The sequence below is a fragment of the Diaphorina citri genome, unplaced genomic scaffold, assembly GCF_000475195.1.
Source record: "Diaphorina citri unplaced genomic scaffold, Diaci psyllid genome assembly version 1.1 scaffold1415, whole genome shotgun sequence".
Taxonomy (NCBI): Eukaryota; Metazoa; Arthropoda; class Insecta; order Hemiptera; family Psyllidae; genus Diaphorina; species Diaphorina citri.
The window spans coordinates 20,787-34,470 of NW_007378841.1; the positions used below are offsets into that span (position 1 = coordinate 20,787).

At 37.7% G+C, this 13,684-nt stretch overlaps 2 protein-coding genes across 2 annotated transcripts in view; one reads left to right on the forward strand and one right to left on the reverse strand.

Moving 5' to 3' along the window:
* LOC103515775 (protein lethal(2) giant larvae) overlaps window positions 1-9,153 on the forward strand; it is a gene marked incomplete at its 3' end in the record, with an annotated part of 29,379 nt that extends 20,226 nt beyond the window's left edge. The window contains 11 exon segments of the mRNA XM_026828377.1: window positions 722-808; window positions 2,618-2,793; window positions 3,826-3,900; window positions 4,581-4,683; window positions 5,328-5,373; window positions 5,829-5,989; window positions 7,450-7,453; window positions 7,931-8,002; window positions 8,136-8,196; window positions 8,488-8,580; window positions 8,994-9,153. Of these exon segments, the coding sequence (XP_026684178.1) occupies window positions 722-808; window positions 2,618-2,793; window positions 3,826-3,900; window positions 4,581-4,683; window positions 5,328-5,373; window positions 5,829-5,989; window positions 7,450-7,453; window positions 7,931-8,002; window positions 8,136-8,196; window positions 8,488-8,580; window positions 8,994-9,153 (1,038 nt within the window).
* A 3,278-nt stretch (window positions 9,154-12,431) lies between these two features.
* Window positions 12,432-13,684, reverse strand: part of LOC103515776 — a 9,300-nt gene continuing 8,047 nt past the window's right edge. Inside the window, exon 6 of the mRNA XM_026828378.1 lies at window positions 12,432-12,449. Coding sequence (XP_026684179.1) covers window positions 12,432-12,449 — 18 coding nt within the window. The remainder of the gene's footprint in view (window positions 12,450-13,684) is intronic.

Genomic DNA, 13,684 nt, shown 5'->3' on the forward strand with positions numbered 1-13,684 from the left:
TTTTTTTTTTTTTTTTTTTTTTTTTTACTTAGGCCAGCCGTTTTCACTATCAGTTATACCTGACACCCGATCAGCACACACACTATCAGGTAGACCTGACAGGTACGGTGGAAAAGGTTCGAATGTCAGGTCTACCTGATACCTAATGAGGACACACTCTATCAGGTAGACCTGACATGTACGGCTAAAAAGGTTCGTATGTCAAGTCTACCTGATACTTGACCAGGTCTTTCTGATAGTGAGTGGCTGGCCTTATCCTATAACCACTTTTTTTAATGCTTTAATAGCAGAATTCTCACCTAGTGAGCTCTTCCACCCAACCGGACTTTTAGGCCGCAGTTTCATTGTCTTCTCTTTTCCTATCTCTTTTCTTTGTTTCTCCTAAATGTACATAATGTACATTATTCTTTCTTTTTCGCTTTCTCTCACATCTAGACTAACCACAGCTGGCGCGACGATTGTATTCATTGAGGTTAAAGCTGACCATAACCTCCCCACTACTAACCATAAACCCTAAATAACACTCTCTTGTCTTTTTAAATCAAAATACTGATTTTTTTTGGTGCTTGGTATTGATAAAGCTTGTTTTTTGTATTGTGCATAAATTTTGTTTGGATATTTTTTGGTGTGTGTTTATTAACAACTTTTTCTCTAAACTCGTATATTGTCTAATTATCTTTCATATTAAAATAATATGTGTCTCTACTACTGTTGTCCCCAGACGCAGTAGTAAATGGTCAGAGGAGAGAAAAGCTGACCATTCATCCAGAATGAAGATCTATTGGATGGAGAGAAAACATGAAAAGAAGTAAGAATTACGTGGTCCTCTGTAGGCCGAAACGAAAAAAAAATATGTGTCTCTTTCTGCCTGTTACCTCTCTAGATGGCCAGACCAATCTTTTGAGAAAGAAAATGATTGGAACGGAATTATCCCGTAATACCAAACAATTTCTTATTCAACAATTCCTTCAGTATATTTCACGTAAAATCTTCTAAATTAATCCATTCTCAATCCACATCCACTTATTCGTTATCCTCCTCATACACGGGATAGCGTGATGGAGGAGGTGGAAGAGGGATGTGGGGCGTGTTAGAAGGGATGGGTTGGAGGAGAGACCGGGCGGCCGAAGTTAACTTTTCTGTCACCAGGTGCGCAATATGAGAGGATCGCTTCCACAGGAACTCCCGGGTAGAGTCATGGTCGTCCTGACTGTCCACGCGGACCTGAAAGGGTTAAAGAGAAGGAAGTGTAAAGAACATGATTAGGTTAACAAGGGGTAACTGTTCCTACAGCTGAGGTTCAGTTAGACATCTGTGGCGTAGTCTTCTTCAACCGTATCTCTCCAGTTTTGGGTGGTCGTCCTGACTGTCCACGCGGACCTGAAAGGGTTAAAGAGAAGGAAGTGTAAAGAACATGATTGGGTTAACAAGGGGTAACTGTTCCTACAGCTGAGGTTCAGTTAGACATCTGTGGCGTAGTCTTCTTCAACCGTATCTCTCCAGTTTTGGCCTACCTCTCTTTCTTTTCCTCTGTATAGCTAGCCTATCTACTTTTTTTACTTTCTATTACCTTTTTTTTCATCCATGTAACTAACTCCCTTCTCTCCTCTCTACTCTGCTGGGGTAAAGGGACTTTTTAGTCTCATTCGAGCAGGATAAACGCGAGACGATCTTGTGCGGCTCTCTTAAGCGTTTCAAATACTTTCTATTACCTTTTTTTTTTCATCCATGTAACTAACTCCCTTCTCTCCTCTCTACTCGGCTGGGGTAAAGGGACTTTTTAGTCTCATTCGAGCAGGATAAACGCGAGACGATCTTGTGCGGCTCTCTTAAGCGTTTCAAATTTGTTTTCATAGGTTCATTTTAAATTTCGGAAACATGAAAATGTGTACCTATTTATTGTGGAAACCATCAATCGTCACTACAGCTGAAATGTTACCTGTTTAGGTTGAAGTACTCGGATGGAGTGTAAAGTGGCCTGACCTCCATGCATCACTCTCAGATTGATCTTGCCCATCATTTCAGCGGTGGTGGCCGTGGCACTGCGCAGCTCTTTCTTCACGCCACGTCCGAACTGAAAAGTGGGGATACTTGCCTTTAAGTAAACTCTTTAAAGTCAAAAGAGATTTTTTTTTTTTAAAGATGAGTGTTCCACCGCCGTTTTTGTTTCGTAGCAATGAAACAACTCCTACATTATACGCATGTGGTGTGTGTCGTAATGCCCATCCCGTAGTATAGAGGGAACTGGTTTTTACAAGAGGTTTGACAGAGGGAACTGCAACTGCCAAGGCCTTATCGCCCCGAAATCGAAGAGAGAAGGAAGACGGGTATTAAACCAATATTAGCAAGAAATTGTTGGAATTGCTAACAAAAAGGGACTCCTGTCTAGACTTCAGAATTTTAGGTCTCTATGTCTTGGGGTTTTGGAGATAGAGCGATATAATTATCTCCAATTGTGTCAATGAGTGAATGGATCTCGCTTTTATACAACAGTAAAGATTAGTTACAGTGAACAATATCCAAATAAGTTATATGATGCAATAAATTTTATATTCTCTTTTCCTTCTTTATTATAGGGCCTTAGACAGTACATATTCTCTTCTTTTTTTCATTATAGGGCCCTAGACAACAGTCTTCCAGGTGAGGCTACCAAGCCTGTAGAGAGGGCCATAGAGGCCCGGGGCCCCCAAGATGATGGCCTAGGCTCCATGGTGCGATGTCTGTATTTGGGGGCCAGCTATATTGTGAGCACTCAACATTTGACCCCGAGTCTTTGGGCGGGCACCAACCAAGGTAATTGTTGCTGTTTGCTGCATATTGAGGTATCATATGATGCAATAAATTATATATTCTCTTTTTCTTCTTTATTATAGGGCCTTAGACAATACATATTCTCTTCTTTTTTTCATTATAGGGCCCTAGACAACAGTCTTCCAGGTGAGGCTACCAAGCCTGTAGAGAGAGCCATAGAGGCCCGGGGCCCCCAAGATGATGGCCTAGGCTCCATGGTGCGATGTGTGTATTTGGGGGCCAGTTATATTGTGAGCACTCAACATTTGACCCCGAGTCTTTGGGCGGGCACCAACCAAGGTAATTGTTGCTGTTTGCTGCATTCATTCATTTAGGTATTAGAAAAGATATGTTTTTCACCGCCGTTTTATTTCCTAGCACTGAATATCAGACTTGTGTCACTTGTGTGGTCTTTGTCATAGCGTGCCCATTCCGTATGACCCATTGTCACTCATGAAATGCTCGAGAAAAGCCACAATACTTCCCATTCATGTGCTATAAATTGAATATCAGACTTGTGCCTCTTGTGTGGTCTATGTCATAGCGTGCCCATTCCGTATGTGCCTCTTGTGTGGTCTATGTCATAGCGTGCCCATTCCGTATGACCCATTGTCACTCATGAAATGCTCGAGAAAAGCCACAATACTTCCCATTCATGTGCTATAAAGTAGTACCTACTGAAAAAAGTGCTACATTAGACTCGTGTGTGGTCCGTGTCGTAGCATGCTCATTGCTTGTCCCTTAATATGGCCCATTGTACCTCATCCTCATCAGATGGCCGAGAATAGCCACAATACTTCCCATTGTTTTTATTTTGCAGCACTAAAAAACTACTACATTAGACTCGTATGGTCTCTGTCGTAGAATGCTCATTTCTTAATATCTACCTCATATTACCTCATCGTACCTCATAAGATGTGCAGTAAAAGCCACAATACTTGCCTTTTAAGTGCTACAAAATCACCAGAAGAAAACCCTAGAATGAAACTTACTCATAAGTAGAGGCTTATTCATAAAGATTTGTTGGTGTTGCAGGTACAGTGTATGTGTTTACACTCAACATACCTTCTTCCAGCAAGCGAAACTCAGACAAGGTCATTTGTCAACTGGGTAAGTACTGGATTTGCAGTCCGAGGATGTGGGGGTTCGATTCTCGTAAAATCAGTCATATTCTCGTAAAAATCAGTCATATGTCCTACTTGTCTTGCTAGATTCGTAGAAACTTAACCCATCCTTTAGGCCTGTTTGCCCCTACACCTAAGCCTCTGAGGCAACCTCCGTGGCCGAGTGCGTACCACACTCCGGAGGTCCCGGGTTCGATTCCCGGCAGGGTCGAAGTTTTTTCGGCTCTGTGCTTGGAGTTCGGGGTGCACTCAGCCTTGTGAGGACAAGTGAGTAGCTACTTTGATCGAGTAGCGACCAGTGGCGGCATTACCAGTGTAAATTGATGATACGAGTAGATGAGAATTAAGTTCAAGATAATATCAAAGAGAATTAAGTTCAAGATAATATATCAGTAGATAAAGGAGGCACCTAGTAATGCTGTGATACGCACGAAAGTTGAGAAAAAGCTCTCTGCTTTACCACAAAGATTCATGATTTGATATTATCTTGAACTTAAAGGGGCTCTTCCAGCCAACCACTCATTATTGTCTTTTTCTCCTCCTTCCTCTTCTTCTAGAGGATGTTGAAAAGGGTCAGTCCCGTAGTTATGTTTACCCTCTTTCTGTCTCTAACTCTATGTATTGACAATGACAAGATACCAATTTGGTTTGTATTCTTCTCTTCAGCTAAAGAGATTCAATTGAAGCACCGAGCTCCAGTAATAGGCATCAGTATTATTGACGCGTCTTGTAGACCTTTACCCGAGCCTTTTGTGGGGGTTCGATTCTCGTAAAATCAGTCATATTCCATGTCCTCCTTGTCTTGCCAGATTCGTAGAAACTTAACCCATCCTTTAGGCCTGTTTGCCCCTACACCTAAGCCTCTGAGGCAACCTCCGTGGCCGAGTGCGTACCACCCAGTGGTAATGCGCTTGTCATGTAGAAGGTCCAGGGTTCGAATCTAACCATCCACAAAAAATTTGCACTCCCTCTTAATATGTACATATTTGTACATAGGAACATAGGTATATTATTTAGTGTATTCATAAAGTCTCCCCCCCCCCGCCTTAATTGTTGAATGGATGAATTTAGAAACCTAAGATTTTGTTTACCAGCCTAAATTAACCTTTAGTTTTTTTATAGGCTATATAAAACTTCAGGGACTTTTTCAGGGTCGGCCCAGGAGGAAAAAATTGAAAATCTTAAACGAGAACCCCCTGCTTGTGATACATGATATCAAAGGTCTTAAAGAACGTAGTACTATGGTACAAGTTTGAGCGATATCCGACAACCAGGACCGGAGTTATGGTCTATTAAATTTTCTATTTTCTATGTTCTCTTACCGATAGAGAAAGCACCAAAAATGGGAAATTCATATTGATTGGTGTTTTGTGCTTCAAATAGTTCCCACTAATGATTCACATTGAAATTCAGTCCCGGACCTCATAAGGTCATCATAGGCTCTGAAGAGCAGTTCAAAGTAAGTTGATGTATCGTGAACGGATAATGTTCGTTCTCGGAACGGCTGACTTTCTCCTATCCTGTATTTTTCTTCTCTCTTCGATTTCGGGACGATAAGACCTTAGCAGTTACAGTTCCCTCTGTCAAATCTCCTTTAAAAATTAAGTTGAAACATAGTCCAGTAAACTATTCAGGCAATATAGTTAGCTTGAAAGGGCGTCTGCTTTGTAAGCGCCAGTTTGATTCCATGTGGGGCGGATTTTATACTGAACGGCTAGCTTTCTCTCATCCTGTTTTCCTTTCTCTCTTCGATTTCGGGACGATAGAACCTTAGCAGTTACGGTTCCCTCTATCAAACCTTAAAAATGGCCTATTTTTAATTTTATTCGCCACGGAAAATTGCTCATTACTCGAGATCGGTTTAGATTTAAACATTGAAAAACATCCTCACATTTTCCTCTTCTCTTTCTCCAGGTATTCTCACTTCCCAATTTGAAGCCGGTGTGTAAGCTGAAACTCACTGCATCAGAAGGAGCCAGGGTACGGCGTATGTCTTTAGCTTTGTTCAGCACTCGACACCATTCTGAATATTGTCTCCTGTGTTTAACCAACCTGGGAGATATCATAGTATTGAGGTGAGTGTACAAATTTCAAGTCATTTTCTATATTTTTACAAATAAAAAATTGAAGCGCGGTCTGGGAGAAGATCTCCAAGAATGCTTGCGGCATTTACCCGCTGTAGCTAATTTTTTGTTTCAAATATCTTATCGCTCTTCCATCTCCGTTTTTTTTTTTCATGATTTTTCTTCCAATTTCATTCAGTCATGCCTTCCCTTCTGCACACCATACACCCATTGTCTCTCTTCGATTTCGGGACGATAAGGCCTTAGGACTGAAAAGGTTTGAATGTCAGGTCTACCTGATACCTAATGAGCACACACTCTATCAGGTAGACCTGACAGGTACGGCTAAAAAGGTTCGTATGTCAAGTCTACCTGATACTTGACCAGGTCTTTCTGATAGTGAATGGCTGGCCTTATCCTATAACCACTTTTTTGAATGCTTTAATAGCAGAATTCTCACATAGTGAGCTCTTCCACCCAACCGGACTTTTAGGCCGCAGTTTCATTGTCTTCTCTTTTCTTTGTTTCTTCTAAATGTACATAATGTACAATATTCTTTCTTTTTCGCTTTCTCTCACATCTAGATTAACCACAGCTGGCGCGACGATTGTATTCATTGAGGTTAAAGCTGACTATAACCTCCCCACTACTAACCATAAACCTCCTACTAAATAACACTCTCTTGTCTTTTTAAATCAAAATACTGATTTTTTTTGGTGCTTGGTATCGATAAAGCTTGTTTTTTGTATTGTGCATAAATTTTGTTTGGATATTTTTTGGTGTGTGTTTATTAACAACTTTTTCTCTAAACTCGTAGACTACACTGTAGACGTGAATGTTGTTTTGCACGACTTTTGAATAATTTCTGTCCGTTTAGAAATAATAATAATAAAAATAAAAAAAAACTACCGACTTACCAATGATCCTTTATTTTCGAAGCATGTAAAATGTATTGGAGTAGTTTCAGTTTGAGTTGCCCATGGTTTTAGAAAAGTTTCTTCTTGAAGAAGGTAAGTAAGAAATTCATTACTTCGGACTGAGTTTTTTTTTACTTTGAAATGCCTCTAAAATTCTGATCATGTATTCGATGAAATTTGGCAAGCATGTTCATCACATAAAAGGAATTTGCTCACTAGATTTTGGTCCTTATCTGGCTTTCGTTGGCCTGTTGGAGTCCTTTCTCTGGGGACCCTGTAGGGTGCCTTTTAGTGAGGTCTACAATTAATTCATTGACACTTTCAACAAATTGTTTTTTTCACCATAATTCCCGAACAGCCGTACATAGTTTGGTCTTTTGGGCCCGGTAGGGTCCCACCCTTTTGTGAGTGGGATCTTCATGTCTCTGTATACATATTTACCCGTAGAAGTCCTTTTTATTGCCATAATTGGGCCACTGGAGGCCTTATAGGGTCTTTTTTGGTTAAGGTCTACAGGTGTAACTAATTTACCAGTGTTCTCTGCTCTCCTTTCAGATTCGTAAAGCCCCACTTGCTAACTCTGAAGAGTTCAATGAAACTTTGATCATTTTTTTTTTTTTTTAATTTGAAATGCCTCCTCTAAAATTCTGATCATGTATTCGATGAAATTTGGCAAGCATGTTCATCACATAAAAGGAATTTGCTCACTAGATATGGTCCTTATGGCTTTCGTTGGCCCTGTTGGAGTTCTTTCTCTGGGGACCCTGTAGGGTGCCTTTTAGTGAGGTCTACAATTCATTGACACTTTCAACAAATTGTTTTTTTCACCATAATTCCCGAACAACCGTACATAGTTTGGTCTTTTGGGCCTCGTAGGGTCCCACCCTTTTGTGAGTGGGATCTTCAAGTCTTTGTATATTTACCCGTAGAAGTCCTTTTTATTGCCATAATTGGGCCACTGGAGGCCTTATAGGGTCTTTTTTTTGTTAAGGTCTACAGGTAACTAATTTACCAGTGTTCTCTGCTCTCCTTTCAGATTCGTAAAGCCCCACTTGCTAACTCTGAAGAGTTCAATGAAACTTTGATCGCAGCAAGGATAAGGAGTCAAGTAAGGCGCTCCTCAAAAGTTTATCCCCTAGAGTGGGGTAAGTACTAGCTCCATGAGTAAAAAGTCCTGAGTTCGATCACTTTTCGAACTGCCAAAGTCTCAAGCCTAAAAGCTGAAAATTCACAATTTTCAGACGTACTACAGGGTGGATATGCTGCGACACAGACCCATGAAACTAAGTCTAGCATTAGCAGGTGTTTCTTTGCTATATGAATACAAAAAGGCTGTGGAATATAACCTTTTTTTTATCACTTTATTTGTCATATAAAACTGATGACCAACCTCACTGGTGTAGTGGCTAGCACGGTGGACTTTGGATGTCGAGGTCAGTGGTTCGAGTCCAAGTCAAGTCATAAAATTTAGTGTAGTTTATCGATCGGGGAACGACGTTTGTGACAAGCATTTACCTATGCTTAACATAATTAAAATTTCTTAATACTGATGAAATTTTTTGGTACTAAAGAGTTTAATGCTCTGTGTTTCAGGAGTGGCAGTGGCAGGTACTGCTCACGGTTTGGCAGTATTCGATATTGTACGTCTTGTACCTATCTGTGTCAAATGTACCCTGAATCCTAGTGGTAAGTATTTGCCAGAAACTTTTTTTTTAGGGACTGTAAAAGTAAAAACGGATGTCTTATAGTTCCGAAATAGAAGAGAGAAGGAGGACAGATTAGTAAAAAACCAGCTGTTTCGAGAACGAATCTTATCGGTTTAGAACAAAGTTGTTTTCAAATGTCAAGGAACTTGACCACTAGGCCGTTCTTCGCCCCAGGCGTTAACCAAACCTGTGACCTAGCTAGCGTTTACAGGGTAGGCGCCCTATCTACCAAGCTAACAGGCGTGAATTTGTTTGGTTTCAGATATAACTTCCGGCGATGCGCCAAGTCAAGACATGACTTGAACCACTGTGACTTGAAATTAGGCCAAGCTCTTTTTACAACTTTGTTTTTTTACAACTTATTTTATCTTGATACTATTCTATTATTTTCAGTGGTCACTACATCCTCAGTGCGTAGTGTGATAGTCAAACAGAATGGTGTGAGCTCTGGTGAGGACGAGGGAGGTAATCAGAACACAACCATACAGAGCTGTATGAGTCACGACTCTATTGGGGACATCACCATTGACTCTGTACGAGACCATATTGTCAAGTAAGTACATAGGTACATAGTTATTTACATATAATCAGAACACAACCATACAGAGCTGTATGAGTCACGACTCTATTGGGGACATCACCATTGACTCTGTACGAGACCATATTGTCAAGTAAGTACATACATAGTTATTTACATAGCCTCGGTACATAGTTATTTACATTCTTTTCTAGTTATCTAAACCAGGGGTTCTCAACCTTTTAGTAAACACGTACCACTTGAAATTTTCAGAGATTTTGACGTACCACCTTATTGAGATTTCTATACGGACTGAAATTTTATCCTGATTTTATTTATTATTAAAATTAATAATGCAATTTTTTATCGACAAAAATATCTATAACTATTAAACTATTCTAATATATAGATAGTAAAACAATAGAGAAATAGGCAAATTTAGTACTGATTGAATTTTTCCTTGTTTAACTATGCTTTAGCTTTGAATGTAATTTGTGATTATATCAGAAAGGTAAAAAAGAGATTCTTTGTAGATCCTCAACACCAAGGCTGAATCACTGCTTATTCCGAACTGTAATAATAAATAGGTAAAATTACTACCGTAAAGTTTAGATTTTCATATAGCCCTGGAAATTTTTAGCTTCCCAAACTTGAATTTTCATATAATCTGTCATAATTTTATCACATGTTAGAGTTTTGAGGAGAAAGAGTATTTATTTTATATGTACGTGTTGTTTGAGTGTGTTTTGTGTTTTTGAATCTACGTGCGGTGAAGGAAATATCTGTTTTTAAAGGAAATCTCTGTTTTTATGGCTTATTCTGAACTGTAATAAATTATTACCGTAAAGTTTAGATTTTCATATAGCCCTGGAAATTTTTAGCTTCCCAAACTTGAATTTTCATATAATCTGTCATAATTTTATCATATGTTAGAGTTTTGAGGAGAAAGAGAAAGAGTATTTATTTTATTTGTACGTGTTGTTTGAGTGTGTTTTGTGTTTTTGAATCTACGTGCGGTGAAGGAAATATCTGTTTTTAAAGGAAATCTCTGTTTTTATTTTATTTGAAGTGCCTGTATTCTTTTTAGGATTAATTTTTACAATAGTATTTTTTTTTCTCCAGTGGAAAAAGTTCTTTGTTTAATGATGGGTGAGTTTTAGAATGCCATTGACAAGGGTTTGAGATTTGGCCACTTAAAAAATTTGCTTTTAAGGGGCCAAACAATATTTTTTTTACTTGATTATGTTACTTGAAAGGTTTGTAGATAGCTTTCGCTCATCGAATGATTTTCTTGAAATTAATTTTTACCTTGAAAATTCTGAGATTCCTACATATGTCAGTATTATTAAATGAAAGAACCCCAGATTTATGTTTTTTGCAGACCCCTTAAGGCTACAAGAAGTATATGTTTTGGGCCTGCAATTTCACTGGCCCTCTTCCTATTTTCCAGTAGATGTAGTTATATATATCCGCTAAAAGTTTTTCTAGTAGATATATCCGCTAAAACTCACCATGTATTTCTTTTTGTAAATACACAACTCTCCCTCTAAATTTTAAATTTAACCAACGCATTTTGTAAAAAGTGATTTTCATACAGAATCTAAAACATATTAATCTTAAGAAGAAAAAGATTTTAACTAAAAATAAACCTAATTATACTACTGCTTTTAAGTACTTATTTTATACTGTACTATTTTTTACATAATAAATAAAAGTATATTTATTTAAAATAATTACTTTGCAATTTTATTTATTTATTCATTTATATTTATTATTTTAGTGCCGGTACTACCTGTAATTGATGAGACGTGGCATTGCAAAGGAGGCGCTCATTAATACTGTGGTACAAAAGTTGTGAAAAGACTTTGTGCTTCAACACTGTTGAGTAATAGTTCTTTTACCGACTTTTATTTTCAAGCTGGATATTTTCCTATATTACAAGAAAACACAATTTATATAAATAATAATAAAATAAATACTTTATTTATACATTAAAGTCATTTTATAAAAACTACAAATTACAACGAATGAACCAAGTAGATTAAACCTACGTACAATCTAAAAAAAAAAAAAAAAAAAAAAAAAAAAAAAAAATTTTTTTTTTTACTTAAAATGGGACAATGGTCAAGTCCCTCCGGTTCGGGGGTCCTGACCTGAGTAAATATTATTACTTATTACAGTTTCCTCTATCAAACATCTTAATTTGCCAGTCTAAATTGCTTGGAGGGTTCTGTCTACCTTGATTTCAGGACGATAAGACCTCCGCTGAGACCACAGTTCCCCTCATCAAACTTAATGTTTTTCATTCATCTACGCTTGCGCAGAAGGCCAAAGTTCATGTCAACATGAATTAAAGTTCCAATGCTTAAAAAATGAATAAAGGAATGGGTAGAAAAAAAAAAAGAAAAAGAAATCCTATGAACTAAATTTATTAAATCTTAAATTCTACAGTGACGCTGGATAAAATGTTTTATAAGCTGTCTGAAATCCTAAAGTGAACGACCTTTCTGGATATTACAGAAAATAGAAAACAGTCGTGCTACACTTTAAGCTTGGCTTGTCTTTGTTTGTCTAAATCTAAAATAATCCCTAATCTAATATTAATGCCCTTTTTCTTTCAGACTTTATCCTGTCTAAAAAATTGAGAAATATTTTGCTTGTCTTTGTTTGTCTAAATCTAAAATAATCCCTAATCTAATATTAATGCCCTTTTTCTTTCAGACTTTATCCTGTCTAAAAAATTGAGAAATATTTTAGCTGAACTGAACAGAATTAATTGTTCCAGATGAAAAATGGGGAAACACTTTTGAGGAGCTGAATAAGAAAGTCAAAATAATTGTTGTTTCAGATAAATTAATCGTAGGCAGTGTTTACCTAACACAGGAATGTGAGGTATAATTGAGATTTTTGTGATTATTATTAATCTTTAATCTTGATAGGTGTAGGTACCTAATGTTTTTTCTTGTTATATTATTTTGAGCTCGAACACATGTAGGTAACCTTCCACAAGTGATTGTACAGGGTCCGCCAACGGATTAGTATGTTTTTCAAATGGGTAGTACTCGGCGTCTGGGCCCCTCAGAGTGGTGGGGTTGGTCTCATATTTTTCTTGTTATATTATTTTGAGCTCGAACACATGTAGGTAACCTTCCACAAGTGATTGTATTTAAGCTTTTGTCAACATCTTGTGATAATTAACTTTATATAGGTATTTTTTACCTTTCCCAGCTTTTTACTGTCTCCTGATTAATCTTTTATTGTCTAATTATCTTTCATATTAAAATAATATGTGTCTCTTTCTGCCTGTTTCTTCTCTAGATGACCAGACCAATCTTTTGAGAAAGAAAATGATTGGAATGGAATTATCCCGTAATACCAAACAATTTCTTATTCAACAATTCCTTCAGTATATTTCACCCATAATCTTCTAAATTAATCAATTCTCAATCCACATCCACCTTATTCGTTATCCTCCTCATAGACGGGATAGCGTGATGGAGGAGGTGGAAGAGGGATGTGGGGCGTGTTAGAAGGGATGGGTTGGAGGAGAGACCGGGCGGCCGAAGTTAAGAGAAAGTGGAAGGAGGTTTATTAGCCGCCAAGGAGAACGAACTTAATAAATTAAGAGCGGTGTCCCAGAATTGAAAATGGACTTTATGCCCGAAATACTCGTAATAGTGCCCCATAATAATCGAAAATCTATATATTATATATGTACGAGTTCTATATAGGTATCTTCAGAAACCCATACCAATCTTACCATACCTACCTCATCTGATACTTTTTTTGACGTCAAATGTAGGTATATTATCAACTTACTTTCATTACTGTATTTTTCAAAGTAGCTTAGGTATGTCTTGAAAAAAAAAAAAAAAAAGCCAAGGTTTTCAATTTGACCATTCTGGGATCACCTCTGAAATATTTCCTGAATTTCCCCATACCCCTTTACCTTTTCATTATCAGCATTGAAAATTGTCAAAGTCGACTTTCTAAGTTGGGGTGCTTGAGAAACTTAAAGGGAAAGTGCGGACTCTATTTACGCACTGTAGAATCAAATTTATACCTAGTGTCTTACTTACTATTATTACTACTTATACATTACCTGATTCTGATCGATGGACAAGAGATAGGTATATCTATTATTGTAAGCAGTCATAGTTGATGCGATTGATAGTTGTCTTGCTTTCAATTGTAAGCGTTCGGTTCTTTTACAACTTATGACGGAAAATTTGGTTTCTTTGTCCTTTTATTCTTTCTAACTTCCTCTCACACACTCTGTTTCTATCTATTTCTCCCTATGCCTCTCTCTCTCTCTCTCCTTTTCTCTTTTCATCTCTCTCTCTCTTGTTAGGTACTTATTTTACAAGAGAATCCTTGAATGCAGATATTGTGTCCAGTTGTCCATGATTCCATGGATATTCCCTACACAGGTACTCTTTTCCAGGAAGAAACGAAAAAAGGAAAATTAGAAACGTTCCTCTTGGGAGGAAAAAGAAGACGAAGAAGAAGCAGAAGAAGAAGAAGAAAAAGAAGAAGAAGAAGAAGAAGAAGAAGAAGAAGAAGAAGA